The sequence below is a fragment of the Triturus cristatus genome, chromosome 1_2, assembly GCF_964204655.1.
Source record: "Triturus cristatus chromosome 1_2, aTriCri1.1, whole genome shotgun sequence".
NCBI classification, from domain to species: Eukaryota; Metazoa; Chordata; class Amphibia; order Caudata; family Salamandridae; genus Triturus; species Triturus cristatus.
Genome location: NC_140580.1, coordinates 78,446,758 through 78,466,897, shown reverse-complemented (window position 1 = coordinate 78,466,897; position 20,140 = coordinate 78,446,758). Strand labels below are relative to the sequence as shown.

The following is a 20,140-nucleotide window of genomic DNA, read 5'->3' as shown; positions in this document are numbered from 1 at the left end:
ACACAGAAACAGTCATACATATGTATGAACACAATATGCTTTTGAAAGTCGGGGTTTCTCACGTTTTACATCTTGCTACACAGAATTTTTCAAATCGACATACTGTTCACAAAATAATTATTTTTTGCTGTTTGTTTTCTCCCGGCCATCACAAAATCTAATTTATTAAGCCGGTGCCATTTTGTTTCTCGCAGCCCTCACACTTATTCACAATTATATAGGTAGGAAATAATATAACATTAATAGTAACCTATCTCTTTTATATGAAACATGAACTTACCTTTTAGATATGTTGAAAGAGAAGTACAAAACCTAGCTCTAGCACAACGACCGTGCCTCAGGCACGGTTGTTGTGTGGCTCGATCCCGGGACTTCTGGCGCTGTCTCTTGCGTTGGCTCTCGACCCATCGTCCTAGAGGCTCTTTCCATGTGATGATCTGGTGGAAGGTGGCGATTCAGCGAGCGTTGTATGATGTCATCACAGAGGTCCAATCGGGTTGAGAGCGAAATCGGAAGTCGGTATCCGAAGATGAAGTCGAAAGTCCATTTCAGAAGTCTTTTTCGCCCGAAGTCCTCCCCGTCAGTGAGACATCATATATAAAGCGGCGCGCACAGCCCCCGCCCGCGGCGCCGAACGTGACATCAAATTGTAGAAGGCGCTACCTAATGCGCTTTCTAGGTCGAAGGTTGTTTAAGGCGGGGATTCCCAAACTCATGTTTGTTTACGTTCCGTACTCAGTAGTAGCGGCTCTATACTTTCTTACTTTTGAGGTAGGTAGAGGCGATGTTTACATTAGTCAATGTAAACACTTATTAAGTAATTGTTCTGTATGCTTCTGAAAACAATTAGTTGTTTTAATTTTTCCTCTATTTCATTTTTTTCTCCTAATTTGCTAAATTTTTTCACTGTTTAATTTCAAATAAAAAATGTTGCCACCCTACCCTTTTGCCGCCGTAGGCGACCGCCTAGTCTTGCCTAATGGTAGAAACGGCCCTGCCTGTTTGTATATTTTGGACCTCCCTCTTCAGGTAAGCGGTTAAAGATGATATAATCGCTGGCAGGTTTGCTAATTTTTCGAAAAATGAATGCAGAAACACATGAATTTAGGTTTTCGAATTTATAATCAATGGCTGTGATGTAATCTGCCAAATTTTGCAAGATTGTGATTTATATGCTGAGTTTGTCTGCATACAACACAGCAACTCTCCGTTAAGAGATGGCTTTTTTCCATTAATCTTCACCTTATCCAGAGCCATTGCTCGATGTCTGGGCTTGATGTGAATAGCTAGCGGCTGATGGAGAGACAAGAGAGGTAGCTTTTACTTGAGATGGATTGATTCTGGGTCTTCTAATGGTGCATTGACTTTTGCTATTTGGTACATCTGGGTCATCATTGAAGCCTGCGATGACCTGCTCTAGAGGTGGAGATTTAACCTGCTCAACTGGAGGGATGGGAGAGAAGCATGCGTTGATGACCTTCACTATAGGAGATAGTGTAACCATCTTTACCAGCTTTATGTCCAGTGTAGGATGCCGAGATTGTCCAAATTGCCTCAAGGACTGCAGAAGATGATTGTGCTTCTCCCCTAGAGGGCACTGTATGCTTGATTCCGAAGAAGGCGAAGACCAGCTAGTGTCTTCTGACCGTGGGTCCAGTGCAGAGGCCCTCAGGTTTATCCGTGAGATGATGCAATAGAATCAAGCTTTCGTTGTTAAAGGAAGTTTATGTTAAGAAACAGTTGTTAGATGGAAGTGTCCCTTTGTCCACAAGTCTCCCAGGTCATGCATTTTTAGTGTCATGTGATTCCAGGTCAAAATTATAGATGGTAGATTTGGTCAGTTTAGGAGGTAGTGGTGATGACAGGCACAGAATTTGCAATGAGCCCTTTCTGAAATCAAAGTCATAGAGGGCGGCGGGAGACTGCCCTCCCCCCAAATCATTATCATCATATTTGCACTTGAAGTATTTTCTGATACCAATAACTTGGCCTCCCAACACCTTTAAGCACTCGGGCTCCCCAGCCTGTAATTCCACTTCAGTGATGGTTGGAAGATTCTTGCTTTGTGCCTCTCGAGAGCTTGCAGCACACTATAAGATGTGCCTTTACTTTTTTGTTTTAGTTTAAGCTTTTTTTTTACTCTTCTCCTTATTGATGTTTAGTAACAAGGGACTGCAGGTTTGCATTTAATATCAAAGCTAAAGCAGCTGACCCTCTTCCCCGGTCTACTTGAAGGATAATAAGTAAGCAATAGCAGTAGAAAATCGCCAGGCAAATGCTGCGGATGCTAGTCTCAAGAGAAGGCTACCAGCACACAGGTTCCTATCAACAGCCACCAGCCATACTCAGTAGATTTCTGAGGCCAATTGTCATCTGTCAAAATGCGGACAAACAGCAAATGTCAAAGCAGACAGTCCACTGAAGGCAGAGAGAAGAAGGGAAAGTGAGTGAAAGCTGCATCAGGTGGGGGGACCACCTCCACAGGACCTGGGCTCTACCCTCGGCAGTGGCTGCTATTAGCCACTGTGCTCACTTCACCTAGCTCACCTTGTGGCAAGCGCTGACTGGTAGAGTGGTCTCATACACTTCTCACACACCTCCACAACAAGCTCCTCGGTGAGAGAACTTTTCTTTTCTCACCACAGGCTATTGTTGGCTTCCTGCTTGCTCTCTGCAGCTGTTTTTAGAGAATTTCAGGAGCATTCAAGGTCTGTTATCTGCTGCATTATCAGGTGAGGGCAGGCCTCAGGGGAGGAAAAGCAGGGCTACAATGTGGAAAGAAAGGGGGAGATTTTTGAAAAAGTAGCACAATGCAGCGCAGCCCCCCGCGAGGCTGTGTCGCGTTGCGCACCTGGGAGGGAGCAGGAGAGCACCATATCTTCAGAGATATGGCTCTCTCCTCCCCTTTCCCTTACACCGTCGCTGATTTCAGCTGCTGTGGACGATGCACACACCTTAGCGCCACAGGGCTAGGGCGTGTGCATGAGTGGAACAGAGGTTTTGTACAGAAAGGGATCCCTTCCTGTACAAAATACTATGCACGGCACGATGCAAAGCTTTTCTCACTTTGCATTCATCCTGCACAGTACAGCACGCATGGAAAGTCGGAAAAGCATGGAGAAATGAAAGCATTTCACCTGCTAGCACCTCCTTTGAAGGGCCGTTAACTTTTGGCGCTAAACCATGTTAACAAATAATTGTAAATATGGTTTCGCGTCAAAAGCCATGGGTGGTTGCATGGGAACACCCATGTACCACCCATGTAACGCCCCCTCGGCGCAAAGTAACACAAAGCAGTGCTTTGCGCTGCTTTGCGCTCCTTAAAGAGTGATTTGCAGCACAAAAGTTTAGAAAATCTGCCCCAAAGAGGCTATCTGAGCAGTGGTATGGTGCAATGTAGACCAAATAAGATGGAGTAAGGCAGAGCGGAGGAGCGACATGGGTGCAAACCACACCGACTACTAAACCGGCCACTTCCACGTCCCTACAGTGCTCAAACTCACGCCCAATGCCGATGGCAGGTGGCCAACTACTGCATTTCGGTGCAAGGTGGTCCGTAGGGACTGCAACCCACGACCATGACTCAGGCCTCTGTGGCCACCATGCAACGTTTGAGCCATTTTCTCACCCGCATCTCGCCCCTTGCCTCTCGCTCAGCTCACTAGCTGTGACCAGCCGCCACTGCCGCTGCTCTGATCAGAGCCCTGCCTCTGCCTGTTCTCCAGCTTCCGCTCCGTGCCATCTGATTCCACTCATACCTGTTCCAAATTTTTACAGGGTTTTTTAACGTAATGTAATATTTTATTCCCAGACTGAATGTCTTTTTTTTCATAGTGCTAGAGGTGGATGATGCAGGCTGATCGCTAGTATGTCTCCTATTTAGATGACAAAAAGAGAAGTCTTGAAATGTTATGCTGATCAATTTCCCATGCCATGTTTGCTTTTTTTATGATGTAAATTGATCCAGGGTTTGAACTCGGCTTACCCATTAGATGCTCAGGATGATTAGTTGCTGATGAGCCAAAATGTAAGTGGTTTTGAGGTGTTTTTTAATCTATTTGCAACATCTGCTAGAAACAAATAATATGAAACAAATTTAAGAAAGACCTTAAATTAATGTTGTTTTATTTAATTCAATACCTAAAATGATCCTAGAACATTTTTTTCATTTGATTGGAAGAAAGGTCTCTACCAAAGTTACCATCAGGAACGCCTACTTGTAATAGTTGGGTTAGTAGTCTTTAAACAGCTTCCTCTGTGTGTTAGTGGATCAGTATTATTAGAGTCAGATGGAATATAGATGTTTCTCCCTGTGTTGTGCTGCCCCCTTGAGCAAATAATTAAATTATCAACCTCGCTGGAGATTGATTGATCTGACCATTAAAAGGTTCAGCTGTCTTAAAAGTGATGCCTCCGTCCGGTATTGTGTAACTCTGCTTCAATATTTTTGCATAACAGCTTTCACAGTTCCAGCTTGTAGGTGTAAACTCTTTGCCAGTTGTTTGATTTGTAATACATTGAATACTTGTTAAATGCTGAGAATCGGCGTAATCAAGGTCCTGGAGTTGTTGTATGATTTCCATTATGTTCTGCTGATTCAAAATATCATGAGGACCTTCAGAGATGTAAGGCGGAATGAAGTACATTAGTAGGGAATGAGAGTTGTCAGACCTTATTTGTTTTAGGTGAGTCTTATGATCAATTATAGTTTTCAGAACATTATTGTGGCACAGTGTTATAGTGGATTGCTAAATTGCGCCTTCAGAATTATGAATATTTGTGTCCTCTGGAATGAAAGAGTGCCTAGCTGTACTGTCTACATATTTGTGAACTTTCTTCAGGGGAGACCTCTGGTACTCATGAATCTCTGTTGACTCCTCTGAACCTGTATCATTCATTGGTTCTTTTAAAGATTGTATTTTGGAAGCAATACCATCTGAGATTTGAATAAGTAACCCATTATTTGAACTTTGGGAGTCTGAATGTTTACAGACAGAGCTCTTTGTGCCTGCATCTAGGCCATTGACTGGATGTGACAAGTTTCCTTGTTTATTTTGCAGGTAATGTATTATCTCGGGTTTTCAATATGTCAGATGAGTTTATTGGTTCAAGTGCAGTGGTCTCAGTAGTGTAAGGACTGCTCACAATTTCTTTTAAAGTTTTTTAATAAGGTCTAAAAATGTAATCTGTAGGAGACATCATTGCAGTTGTAAACCTATGCGTTGGTGGTTCCACAGACCCAGTTGTGTTATCAGTAAGGCTATTTTCGTATGTAGCTCAGCTTAATTTTCTTCCAAGTTTGAGCCAAATATCGGGCATGACTTTTACACGTAGTACAAATGTATTTCTGATTCTTTTATTGTTAATTTCGATTTTTGTTACGTTTCTGTAGTTTTTTTCTGTTTTTACTCAAGTATGGTTGAAATTATTCCACCTGATTTTTTGCAGTGGTAAATGAGATTGTTGAGTTTTTAAAGCTATTTTGATCCTCTGGTTTAGGTAAGGTATTTATCTATGATGGATTAGGTAGGTCTGTAGAATCTTCTTTAATATTTATTCATGTTAACCTTTAGCAATCCAACTGCTGAGTCGTGGAGACCCATGTGTTTTCTGAAGACATTTTGTAAGTATCAAAAGAGAACCCAAAAGATGATTTTTCTAAGTCACAGTTTTTTGGGGGAGTGTCCTGCAACGTTTGCCTCTTGTAAAACATGGTGAATCTATTTGGTAGAAATTGAAGAAGTTCGATGAAGTCATCAACTAATAACAATTGCGAAATTCAGCTGTGAAATTACCTTGTACAAACTTGCCTTTAAAATCTTGTTTCAATGTGTATGTTTTCTGGGAAATTTCCTTCAGTTTATCGTTTTTTTATCTAGAGCAAGTGATTGCACAATTAGCGTTTCTGATATTTTAGTTCGTTTTGCTGATAGCCCACATAGCAGTAAGGTCTGGGTTGTACTGGGGATGTAGTTGGCATCTATTTCATGAGAGGAAGGGATGTGAATATGCATTGTTGTCGTTGAGTGCTGCCCAAATATGTGGCGGAGTGTGAAATTGAGATATTATAACCGATTTCTCTTTCTGTGAATGGTTAAGTCAAGGTTCTCAAAAGAGTTTTCTAATTCTTCCTTTAATCTCAGGGGAAGGGACTAAATTGATTCCAGAATTGTTGTACTTACCTTAAAGTGATTCCTTATCGGATTCATTGACACACTTAAAAAGACTGGTGTCTATAATATCATGGGAGTAATCATTTGGGCTGTGACAACCACAGAATTCTTAGACTGCACTGGGACATTATTATTATTGTCATGAGAGTTAGCAGTGGAAATTGGAGGCAAGCTTGTTTAACTGTTATGACGAGTAATAGAAGCAAAGGAAGATGTAATAGAGTGCTGTTGGGTCAAAGGCTCCTTAGAGGAAGGGGGGTGCTTTTTGCCATACGTATTGACCTCCCTTTTTCCATACCCAACATTGCAATTCCCTTGTTTGATGAACCTAATGTCTTCTGAGCTATTGTCTTCATTTTATTAAGTTGTGAATTAAAACGTTCAACAATCCTTGGTAAAGTGTTAAAAATTATCAGTTCAGTTACTTTGATTGGTAGTGACAGACAACGGAGGTTGAAGAGCTACCATAGGAGTTCCAAATGTAACTATTGCAATGGGCTCATTAGTAATTGAAGACCTAGCTGGAAGGCACGTGCAGCGCAATCTAAGATGGCCACCAAGTCCGGAGCAATGTTTTTTGCGGTCCCAGTTCCTTTTTAACCCTGAAACGGACTCCTGCATGCATCGGAAGACCCACTGAGTGGATGCATATATTGGTATGCCTTTTTTTCTTCCTCTGCTGTGAGGAATTTAAAGAAACTATTTCTCACACACAGCCACCATTTTTTTTCCTGTGATGGCGTTTCTCTCCTCAGACACATTTCCTTTGAAGTGACTTTTTGCATAACTTGCAAACCCTGCTTTCTCCAGCATAAATCGGTATTGGTTTACCTTCTCCCTCCATTTTTATCCAGTGGATTGCAGTGGTTGTTTGATTTGTGGATTTTGAGCAAATATAATTCTTAACTCTTGTTCTGTGCAGTTCTTTTTTCTTTTCTCGGAGCAAGACTAATAGCCTAGTTGCTCCTTAACTCCTTTACCCTTATGAATTTCCTCTGCTCTTTAACAAATGGGTAGGAGTAAAAAACAGCTTTCTATTAACAAGAAATCTACAGTTCATGCTCCTGGAACTTGCTCATCTCAAACTAGTTCTTCTCTATACAATACTGGCAAGATGGCACAATCTAGCTCTTTGCAAGCAGTGTGAGTAAGTAAGTACATTTATTATGCATGATTAATTAAAACCTTTGCATACATTAAACATATAAAAATAAAGATTCCTTATTCGTAATATAATAAATAAATCAATGTTTAACCCCTTCGCTGCGGCGCGAATTCCGCCGCGGCGCTGGGGGGGTGCGGGGTGAGTGCGGCGCCGCCATGCGCGTGACGGAACCACGCCGTCATGAGTCACGGGCAAGCTGTGCTCATGACGGCTTGGTTCTGTCATGACTCCGCCCACTCTCTATTTCGCCCGCACAGGCGGGGAATCAGTGCCGCGTGGGAGGAGCGGCCGCTAACGGCCGCAGCATGACGGAACCACGCCGTCATGAGCACATGCCACCTGTGGCTCATGACAGCGTGGTTCCGTCATGCGCACGCAAGGGGTTAAAAATCGGCATTTGTACTGTAAGCATCGCAATGTTAAAATCCTCTTAAAAGGGTGCGCTCATAATTATTACTGTCTTCAAAATTCTAGCATGCTTGAGTAGCAGTGAGTTCGGATGCTAGTAAATTGACAACTTAGGCTGCTGACCTATCTTTGTGACCTCCAGTACTGAGTACTGTACCCAATGGAGTGATATGAGGTACCTAGATAGTGATATGGGGATCTTTCCAAGCTTAATTGGTCGTACAACAACCAATGGTCAATTTTAAAGTGCTTGTACAGCCATAAAATGCTCTTAAAGGTTGTACAAGACCAGTTTCAGAGGATGCCCAATTCCACTGTATTTTATTGACTCGTGACCAATGACAAATAATTTTTGAGTCTCTTTGCAACCGTTTTGAAGAATTTTGTGAGCTGGCAGTTTTGTTGCACTCCAGCTGGATTGAAGCACAGCATTACTGCCTGCCTGCAGGTCCTGATCCCGTGCTGATTAAATATTGGTTTTAATAAAATGCACCTTATGTCCCTTAGGGTGTGGCAAATGCAAATGACGTGGATAAGATCCTCAGTACTGTGGCCACACAGACAACAGAGCTGCTCACCTCCTCTCCTTTCCCATGGTGGTAAAAAAGAGGGGATCGTAATGACACCGAGACGGAGCTTTAAAAATTTCTCCTTGTTTGCCGTTTTTATTCACATTTTAAAGTAGGGTTTGAGGGCTGCATAGTTATTGAGCACTACCCAGCCGTGTGCGTGTGCTCACTTGGCGAGTGCTTCTTTATCCTCCAAGACAGATATAAGCCGAGTTGTCTTTGTCACTATTTTTTTAAACGAAAGGTGCTCCATTTGAGTACTCCAAAGATCTGTTAGTCCCAAAACCTTGATGAAGTCTAGAAGATATTCTCTGGCTAGCGATTTCCCGGGACGAAATAGCTCAATCCTGAGTGGGGAGTTCAAGGATCCTTCCTCAGCTCTTCGGATTTTGTGCCAACATTTTATGTAAGCACCCCTTCTTTCCACGGATTGTTTTTGAAGCCCAAATTCCAACCGTATTTGGGCCTGCGAAGCGTATCTGGGGAGTTGAAATATTGCTCTATAAGAGTTTGATATTATTTCCAGGACTGCAGCATCTTTCCCTTTCAGAGGTTCGCTCCCATAGGTTACAGTTGGCTGCAGCTTAGCTCTCAGAACCTTTAGCAGGGGGTCAAATGTTAAGTTCGGCAGCTTCTTCTTCAAAGAATTTATGGCTAAATAGGTCATAACCCCCTTTCTCTGCAGAGACTCTAGCTTTGGTTTGAAGGAGCTTTTGTGATCTAAGAGTACTTCAGGTATTTATAGCTCGTTACGTGATCTAAGCTCTGGCCATCCAAATACCAGTTGATGTTTTTCTTCCTGTGGTAATTAACTGCCATTATTCATGAACAGCGACTTTGCCAACTTCTTCTATCAAACTGCAAACTCCAGCTTCAGCCAATAAATGTCTCAAACAGAATCCTCCTTCTCTGCCGAAGTCTGTCTCTCCTGTATCTTTAGATAGTGTTCTGGAAGAAATATGTGCTCTACCTCCATTTATTGAGGAAACAAATTCTCGTCTTCAAGTCTTGGATACTAAATGGTCATCTATGGAAAACTGTATATCTGTGGTGGAACAACAGGTTGGAGAGGTACAGGACATGTCTGTCAAGGTTTTTACCTTAGAGAAGGAGGTCCTCCTGTTAAAGAAATCTGCCAAAGATCTTGAAAACAGAAATAGGCGCAATAATCTTTACTTTTATGGTTTTCCAGAAGGCTTGGAAGGTGATGATCCTGTTAACTTTTTCACTCACTTTCTTCCAAAGCTTACTGACCTTCCTGCAAATACGAACCTAAATATTCAGTGTGCTCATAGATTGGGCCCTCGTTTATCCTCTGCTTCTGCTCCCTCGAAGCCACTGGTGTGATTTTTCTATTTCTGAAATTTACTGACCTTCTACAAGTTTTGAATGCAGCTAAACCTGAAAACAAGAATTGTATGGTATGGTTCTAAATTATTTATCTCACAGGACGTTTTTTCAGCAACAGCCAAAAGTTGGAAGGAATTCCTTGAACTTCATCCTGCTCTACGCACTCTGGGTGCAAGATTTCTGTTATTTTCAGCCATGCTTGTTTAAAGTTACGTTTCAAAACAGAACCTCTACTTTTAAAGATCCGATAGACCTGAGAAAAAGTATCCACTCATGCATTTGCTATTTTTCTCTTGTAGTTTGGTTTTAATATTTACTTCATAACATATTAATCTTATCTTTTTATGCAGGTTGTCTTTAGTATTTGTCTCGTATTATGTTAACTCTATCTTTATTTTTCTCTTCTCCTTCATATTTATGCAGATTCTCTCTGTGGAATTTCTTATTTATCCGTTTCCTGTTCGTTTTATATTGTTCCCCGCTGTGGTGCGTTCTCCCTGATTAGATGTGTCGTCTTCACTTGTGTGTCGGCACTCCTTGTATTTTCTTCCTATACTCCCCTGAAGGTACGTATTACAGGCATCAGTCGATACTTTTATTTGCAGTCAAATATCCTTTCCATGGTTGACATGTACTGTCTTCTCCTAACGTTCTACCTATCACCTATCACCCTTGCCCTTTTTCTCTTTAACTCCCTTCTTTTTTCTGTTCTCCTTCCCTTTCTCAGTATTCCATATCTTTTTATTACTGTTAATCGTGCTGCTTAATATATTGTTCAATCTATCTACATTCAGAGTTGTATCCTGGAATGAGAAAGGTTTTATTAATCCCATAAAAAGGTAGAGAATACTTTCTCATTTAGCCTCCTATGATCCAGATTTAGTTTTACTACAGGAGACTCATTTGATGGAATTGGAGGCTTTAGAGCTTAAAAGCGATGTTTCGGTTGGCTTAGTCATTGTTTCTTCTACCTCCAATAAAAAAATTGTGTTATCATTCTATTTTATTAGCTAAATTACTTATTAATAATATTTCTTTAACTGTACTTAATGTTTATGGTCTGACTCAACCGGACTATTCCTTTTGGCCTAATATTACAAAACAATTTATCCAATATAAAGATGAATTTTTTGTTTTAGGAGGTGATTGCAACCAGATTATGGATCCATTTATAGACCGCAAATCCAAAGTTCGTTTTATCCCTCATAAAGCTCATTAGCAATTTCATAATACAATTTCTCAGACACACCTTATTGACGCCTGGCGTTTATGTAACCCAGATGTAATAGAATATTCTTTTTTTCTACCCTCTTCATGGCTCTCTTTAGATTACATGTTCCTCTCCAAACTCCTATCTAAAAACCTCACTTCCTCTTTAATTGAACCTATTGTAATTTCTGATCATGCCGCAGTGGTCTTTTGCTGAAGAATTTGTTCTGTCAAATGGTGATCGAAATTCTTCCCCTTCATTGATATGGCACACATTTAAGGCTGCTGCTCACAGTTTCATTATAAATTTTGTCTCCAAGGAAAAAAAGAAATCTTGTTCTCAACATAATTGCTTATTAGCTATCATTAAACGTCTAGAGCATCAATTTTATTCTTCCTCCTCTGGCTCTAATTTACAAGAGCGGGTTCGTTCAAAACTAGACTTCAACAAATTAGCCACTGATAATGCTTCATCTATTCTTCTACGTAGTAGTGCCTGTTATTATGGCGGGTTATTATGGCGGATGAAATAAAGCTGACAAACCTTTAGCCAATTACCTCAAAGCTCGTAAAGAATGAGTATTATTAGATTCCATCCAAACTTCAGAGGGAAAACATCTTTTTAAAGAACAGGATATTTTAGATGAATTTGTGACTTTCTATAAGTCCTGGTATATACCGTAGTCTCCTACATCTTCTTCTTTGATTGACACTTATCTTGCCCAAGTTCTTCCTCCTACCCGTGGAAATTTTGATGTTGATGCTCTTGAGTCAGGTATTTCTAGTATAGATATATCTAAATCTCTAAATTCACTTAAAAACTAGAAAACTCCAGGTCCAGATGGATTTACGGTAGAATTTTATTTACACTTCTCAAACTCATTACTCCCTAAACTTACAACCCTTCCAATATCTTTGTAACAATGGCAAGGCAGAAGGTACTTTTTTAGAAGCTACAATTTGCTTGATTCACAAGGAAGGTCCTGATCCAAAGTTTTGTAAGAATTATCGTCCTATCTCCATCGTAAACGTTGATTAACACATTTTTGCTAATTTACTTGCTCCACGTCTTGAACCCCTTTTGCCTGTCCTAATTGGTCCAGAACATACAGCTTTGTTAAAGGCAGATTACCTTCTGATAATTCTCAAATATTTTTCGATGTCCTGAATAAAGATCCACTCTCTCTCATTCCCTAGCTAGAGTATCTATTGATGCGGAGAAGGCTTTTGATAGAGTGGATTGGTCATTTCTATTCAAAACCCTAAACTGGCATGGTTTGGGCCCCAAATGTATTTCTTTTATTTCTCTGCTTTATTCATCCCTTACTGCCTCTGTTTTAATAAATGGTCTTATTTCTCAATATTTTCCATTACAACGGGGGGTTCATCAAGGTTGTCCCCTGTCCCCTCTTTTATTTGTTTTATCTATTGAACCTTTTTTTATCTTGTATTCATCAAAATTCTTCTATCTCTGGATCTACTTCTGGAGAGTCCCATTTAAAATTGTCGGCCTATGGAGATGATAATTGTGATTTTTATTTCCTATCCTGAGACCTCTTTTCCCTCTTTATTACAAGAATTTTCTGATTTATCTTTGACTTCTGGGTATAAAAATAATCCAGATAAGACAGAAGTTTTGCCCATCACGAAATACTGTCTCAAACATTATTTTGATTTGACTGGTTTTTGATTGAATAACTCTAAAATTAAATACTTAGGCATCTGGTTTAATAATTCCATTTTAAACTTGGTTAAACTCAATATAAATGAGGCCCTTGACTGTATTTCGAAACTTCTCTCCTCCTAGAATACTCTTTTCCTTTCATGGTGGGGAGTCTTGATTCTATTAAGATGATGATTACTCCTATTCTATTAAACATTCTTTCTATGATACCCATCCATATTCCTTCCATATATTTTAAAAGATTTGACTCCATTCTCTCTATGGGGCTCATTACAATGGTGGAAGGCCCACCACCGACAACCGGTCGGTGGCAGACCTTCCGCCATCGCCCTGCTGTTTTCCCCCTGCCATATTATGATGGCGGGGGGAATCGTTGGGCATGCGTGGCGGACGTAAAGACCGTCCGCCACGGTTCTGACAGGCAGTCCTTTTCCGACCGCCAGCCAGAACTGAAACATAGCCCAACAGTGCGGCGTAGGTATTAGGATATCCCTTTCAACCATTTGTTTTGCGGCGGACAAAACGGAGCAAAATGAATGGCGGAAAAGGATTTTGGGGCACGCAGAGGGCCCCCCTTGATCCCTGGGACTGGGTCAAGTGCACTGGGGGACACCTATGGTACCCCCTACATATCCCTGCACCATGTGGCAGGCACCGCATGGTGCCTGACACGTAGTGCAGGGATATGCAAGTGCCTTTATTCTTGCATTGCGGTGGGGGCTGTTGAACGCATCCCCGACACAATGCAAAATATAGGTGATGCGACCGCCATCGTAATTCTGATTGTGGGGAGGCAGCCTCATCCGAAACGATGGCGGATGGATGTAAGTCCGTCCTCCATTGTAATGAGCCCCTAAGGTCTTATGGCACGATAAGAAACCTAGAATTTCCTTGAAATTTCTCAAAAAACCTAAAGCTAATGGAGGAGTAAAAATTACTGACTTTCAACTCTACCATACAGCTTTTTCCCTGAAGCAAGCATCCAAATGTCTTCTTACAGACATTACAACTTATACACCTTAATGGAGAATATATGACGTACCAACGTATGCAATTACAACACATGCTTTTACAACGCAGTCTTTGTATCGCAACTACCATTACTTTGCATGTTATGTTATGTTAGCGGGTTTATAAAGCGCAACAGCTGCCCCAGCAAAGAGGCGTCCCGGCGCTGAACAGCATAGAGGTGACCGAACTCGGAAAGGGCCCAGAGAGACCTACGGAGTGTGGAAGAGAAAGGTTTTAATGGCTTTCCTGAATTCGAGGTAGCTATTAAGCCCCGAATATGGGCCGGCAAATAATTCCAAAGGATGGCCGCTCTGTTCCGGAAGGAACGACCTCCGGTGCGAACCCTCCTGACTCGGTGGACCACCACCATGCAATGTCCCATGGAGCGAAGCTGGCGAGTGGGGACATAGGGTAGAAGCAGGTTGGTCAGGATTTTCGGAGAAGCCAGTTTCAAGGTTTTAAAGGCTATACAGAGTGCCTTAAACTTGATTCGTCTCGCCACAGGCAACCAGTGGAGACAGCGAATGGCACTTGTCGCTGAGCAGACTCTGCCCAGACTGAGGAGAGATCTTGCGGCCGCATTCTGGACTCTCTGTAGCCTCTGTATTTCTGACTTGTTTGCTCCCAGATGCAGTGAGCTAGCATAGTCAAATCTTGATATAATCAGGGCCTGGATGATGATCTGCCTGGTATGGGCATCAAAGAATCCCAGAATGGGTTTGAGTCCACGCAACAATCCGAAGCAGGTTCCCGCCACCTTTTTAGTTTGAGTCTGAAAGTTAAGCGAAGCATGCCATTACAACGCATTTTTAAAAACTACCATTGCAACGCATTCATTACAATGCACACCATTACAATGCAGACCATTACAACGCATAATACTTTTAGGGCAACAGTAGGTTAAGTATCTCATAGTGTAGGGGTAAAAATTACTTTTCCCACTCCAGTGAGTGCAACAGTAGGGTAAGTGTTGGATAGTTTAGGGGTACAAATTACTAAGTGCTGGATAGTGTAGGGGTAGAGATTACTATTCCTACTCCAGTGAGTGCAACAGTAGGGAAAGTGTTGGATAGTGTAGGGGTAAAAATTTATATTCCCATGTACCCCAAAACCCATTCCCACCCTAATACTAAAAATATCTCCATTACTTACCTTATAATGTGTTGTAATGGCATTCTTCATAATGGTAAGCGTTGTAATGGCATGCGTTGTAGTGACATGCGTTGTAATGGCATGCATTTTAATGGCATGCGATGTAAAGGCAGTTGCGTTGTAACAGTTGTGTTGTAAAGGTAGGTCGTTGTAATGGATGTTTCCCTTTTATGGGTTAAAATAGAAAAATATCTCCTTGCTCCCTTTTCTATTAAGGAAATTCTTACCTTTACTGCAACGGCAAACATTACGTCTCTCCTGCTATTTCAACACACGTGTTCTTTTTTAAGACCTCATCATCAACCAAAGATTTCTATTAGAGAATCCTTCCTCCAATCTCCTCTTTGGTATAATCGTCTTATTACTATTAATAATAGACCTCTATATTGGAAATCTTGGAGACTTCAGGGTGTCATTTGGGTCCGTGATATGTTTGATAGCATGGTCCCTTGTTCAGTTCCTCAGTTCCTCATTTTCAGGCTAATTTCAAAGTACTTTTTGGCAGAAGTTCTCAACTCTTATTGAGATAATTCTAGATGTCTTCTACTCTTTCCCCTCTGTAGCTCCCCCACCTACAACTGATCCTTTAAAAAAAATTGCAGCTATTTCCGAAGGCTTCCCTGATATATAAGTACCTTTCCATTCCAGATCCCCTTTGCCCTAAAACAAATTTGGTGCTTACTTGGGAAGTGGATTTGTATTGTGTGTGGAGCATCAAATTCTGGAATGAAATATGGGCAAGATTACAAACAATTTCTAGATCTGCTTCTACTACTCAATCTATGTTATTTCTGTATCATAGTTTGTATTTTACTCCCCTATCAACAACAACATTTTCCCACACTAATGATGTTTCTTGCTGGTCCTGTAAATCCCCTTTATTTGATTTGTTACATCTTTTATTTTCCTGTCCCAATGTAGCCTCCTTTTGGATAGATATATGGTCTCTCATATCCAAAATCTTTAATGTACACATATCCCTGGCTAATAATATACTTCTTGCAGGTAGTTTATCAGAATATTTACACTTATCCTCACATGATAAAGGCCTATTTTATCTTATGCTAGCTTTAGCCTTTCAACAAATTACATCTAACTGGAAATGTTAAACTAAACTCTCAGTCAAGTCATGGTGGAATAATGTTTGTCATTATAATAGACTATACATTGCTTTTGGCTCCTCCTACAATCCAATTGTTGATAGAAACTTGTAGTGGTTACCAGTACCTAACTATTTACACAAAGTTGCAAAAAAAGAATTTGTTTCTTCTAAAACGTCTGAACATTTTTAACCTCCGTAAATTGTTGTTTCTCTACCTTTCATTCTAGATTATTTTATTTTATTATACTGTCTCTTCTTCATTTATTAATTATATGCAATATTACTCGATCCTCAGTTCTTGAATTATATTATACTCCTTATCTCTTCACTCCCTTTAATCATGTAAAAATTATAAACAGCTTTCTACTCTGTTCAGTTTTGCCTTTCATGTCTATTGTTACTTATTTTAAGATATTCTGTATGGATTTCTTTTTGTAATTGACTTTTGTTTAAATAAAGCTTTTTTAAACACAAAAAGACATTGAAGACCAGACAAAAAAAATTCTAAAATCAAGTGGAAATGTTGAAAAAACACCTGCAGTTGGTATATATACAGATATTCACTAGGCATGGGCGAAGTTCACGGAGTTCTGCTATTTACTGAACTCAGTGAATATGTGTATGTGTGAGTGTGTATAAGCACATTTAGAGTGTATCTGGTGTTGAGAATTCTCTATACTTGAGCTGCTTTCCACCTAAACTTGAGAACTACCCAGAGTTCTCTCCTTTTTTGCATAAATTATGCATCACTCTTTGCCTGAAAGGGTATTGTTTTGACTTATACTGGGTGCACCCTTGTGTCTGGACAAAGCTATACCTCTCTGAATAGCTCTAAAGAGAGCAAAACACATTTCCGGGGTTGCTTTTATTCATTTCAGGTTGGCTTGGATTATATTTTACCAATCCAAAACTGTAATACTGTGCCTGTAGTGGTAAAAGGCTTTGGCCATTTTACAGCTATGCCTCGATAGCACTGTGCTATTCCTATGCTTAAAGACTTTGCTGTAGAAATGGCAAAAGACTTTGACCCTTTCTATCTCGGCGTGGATGGCATTGTGCTAATCCTACCCTTAAAGACTTTGATAGAAAAGCAGACATTTGAGGTGGGCAAATTTAGAGTGTTGCTGGTATTGAGAGTACTTTATACTGGAGCTGCTTTCTACCTAAACTTGAGAACTACCCAGAGTTCTCTGCATCTTTTTTGCATAATTTATGTGTTACTTATACTGGGTGCTCCTCTGTGTCTGGACAAAGCTATACCTCTCTGAAGAGCTCTAAAGAGGACTCGGTTGTAACGGAGTCCCAAGGTGGCTCCCAACACTTGCTGGTTTGAAGTGTTGGCAGCCAATCAGGTTTGAGCATTAGGACTGTCGGATCCTCAGAAGATCTGTGTCCCTATATATGCAAATTGCGATTTCCCATGATATTTCTTAAACTTCTCAACAGATTTAAATCATTTTATAAAAATTTCACTTTCTGGACCAACAGCTAGTTTTCTGCCAAATATGGTGTAATTCCGTTCAGCAGCTGAGGCTGTAGTCGTGTCTAAATTCTCTATGGGAATTAAAATACTTTTTGCCCCCCCCCCCCCTTTCTCAGTCCCCGCTTGATAGATTACCACGAAGCATTCAAGACAGCAGCTGGAGTGATCGTCATACTAGTTTTGAAAATTTTGTGAGGATTCTTCAAATGACACCAACGTTATTCGGAAATGAAAATGCTCTTCATATGGAAACTACATCATAACTATAACTACCTACTGGCAACGCCAGTATATATAAGTAATTAACTATTTACATATATGTGTGTGTGTGTGTATATATATATATGTATACATATATATATACAGAGAGAGAAAGAGAGAGAGAGTTATCACATATTTCAACAGGCCTGCTCGAGTAATTATCGCAATAGCCCCTCTGAATGTGCCCTTACTGATTGAATGTGTCTGATCATAATAAATGTGAATCTTGCACTGAGGAAATTGACCTGGACTGCATGTCAAGTGGAGTGGACTGCATTCTCAACCTGGACCCTCCTTTCATTATCAGTAGGTGGTGGCTGAAGGAGACACAGCAAGCACTGCTTGGTATTTTTGTTGGTGCTTCCTAGTTGTTACCATCCTATAGGAGAGGGTTAACTGTCAGGCCAGCTTTTCTCCTTGTACAGGAAACCTTGTTCTAAAAAGTATATACTGTTTACATACTATCTAACATTTCAATGTTACTTTCCAAAGTAGAAGTGTTTAGTTACCTGTTGGCGGAACTGTAATGAATGGCTCAATCTCTGTGAAGACAAAAACATAGGGCATGAACTAAATGTCAAGAGTAAGCAAAAGGCAGTTTTACATAAAATGGTCAGTCAAAAGAAAGCATTACAAGCAGGTTATTGCGAATTCATCCTCTATGGACAGCTAGGGATGAGCTAACATGTCATATAAATTGTGAAGGCATCAATACACTTTGCTCAGGAAGCGTCTTTATATGTTTTACTTAACCTTTTGTTATTGAGTGAAAACATTGCCTAATGTCATTTATGTGCTCTACAATACGAAGGGCAAAGGGACAATAAAAAAGACCTTATAAAATAGTTCTCAATAGTCTCTGCCTGCAAGTGATATTAGTACAAATCAGAGTTCCTCGTCGGCCTAAAGGCACGTATTGTAAACACAATGGCTGCAAGTCATCAGCCAGAGGTGTGAGCTTGAGGAGCATTAGATGCTCTTTTTTCAGGTTTATAAGGGTAGTTTGTGGGAAGGCTTCTGCTGCTGTACATTTCCTCTTGCTGGCAGCAAGCAGTGTCTTGAGATGCATATTTTTCTGGGCTGCAATGTTTGCAAGATTTTGCTTCTGGTGGTGTGCTCTATCCACGTATTATTCTTTCCAGTGGTTATATAAATGCACCCAAAGGCCATATGTTCTTATGACTATTCACAGGTATGTGGTTTGGTCTATAAGAGCACATGATCAATTTTGACATTGCAAAAAAAAAAATTCTTGCAAGAGTGACCACATTTGCCACATTCTGGCAGCTTATTTTGAGAGGTGCAAGAATTTGCAGAGTCAGACGGCCTGACACTTCATGTACTTTGCTTTTTACTTGAGAATGCTTTGGGAAGTGGGAAAATGAAATATTTTCATAAAAAGGGACAGATTTAGTGCCCACTGCAGTAGAGGGAAACCAGGCATCACATCTGTGCTCTGAGCAACCAGCTTACCGGACAATTTTTACACCACCCAAGTCCCCTGTGCATATTCTGGCCTTGAAAAGGCTTGCCACCTCCTTTCCTCTGCATTGTCCCCTGCTCATGGCCACACTGGGCTCCCGTAGCCCGGACGGACATTTGGAAAACATTGCTTGACCTCCCATTACGCATGCTGATACATCAAGCTTGGGGAACTGGACATTTGTTCGGGACTTTGCCAATGTTAGTCCTTTCTCCATATCACTGATTCCCTCATCCAATGGGTGCTACGTGTGTATTTTAAAAGTGCCCTGTGGGTTATGTCCCATTTGAATATGCGAGCAGGAAGAAGGCTAAACGCCGAAACGCGTCCTCGCCAATAAATCTTGTTACTGACCCCGCGAGTGCAATGGATTCCTTTGCAAATGGGAGCTTTAATTTTAAAACATGGACTCACCACCATGACATTGCACCCGCCGTGAACAGTGCAATAAACACCCTGTGGTGGATTTTGGAGCGGTGATATATATATATTACCTACTGGCGGTCGCCAGTAGGTAGTTATAGTTAGGACCCTGTTTCCATAGGAAAACCGCAACATTCTATTTTGAATAACTTTGGCGCCGGTCGACGAATCCTCACGAAATTTTCAAAATAGGTGGGGGCGCTACGCTCCGCTCCTACCCTGAAAGTCTCGGGGGGATTCGTCAAGTGGGGGCTGAGATAAAAGGGGGGTCCCAAAATGCGTTTTTCCCATGCATTTTTCCATAGGACCTTTAGACACAGCTACAGCCCGAACGGCTGAACAGAGTTCCTTGAAATTTGGCAGAGAGGTAGTCTACAGGTCAAGGAAGTGCCTTTTGTAGGTTTGGTGTAAATCTGTTCAGTAGATTCTGAGAAAATAGCCTTTAAATCAATATATATATCTGAGCCAGCTTACGGTGCGCTTACGGTGCGCTTACCGTACGCGTACGGTGACGTGCGCGAGCGCGATTCTGATTGGCTGTTAGATCTTAGTAAACATTCGAATCGGTCGAAACCAGGAAGCGGTGTCCGCCATTTTCTATCTCGCACTCTGAGGGGGGGGAAGAAAAACAAAGACAAAAAACATATAAAGGGGATGTTTAGACTGC

The 20,140-nt window shown here is 41.0% G+C and overlaps 1 protein-coding gene across 7 annotated transcripts in view; it reads right to left on the bottom strand.

Moving 5' to 3' along the window:
- The window catches only part of LOC146866836 (scavenger receptor cysteine-rich domain-containing protein DMBT1-like), a 434,615-nt gene that overhangs the window by 107,672 nt on the left and 306,803 nt on the right, over positions 1-20,140 (bottom strand). For all 7 annotated transcript variants that reach the window (XM_085601880.1, XM_085601907.1, XM_085601925.1 and 4 more), the window contains one exon: positions 18,077-18,109. In XM_085601880.1, coding sequence (XP_085458006.1) covers positions 18,077-18,109 — 33 coding nt within the window. The remainder of the gene's footprint in view (positions 1-18,076; positions 18,110-20,140) is intronic.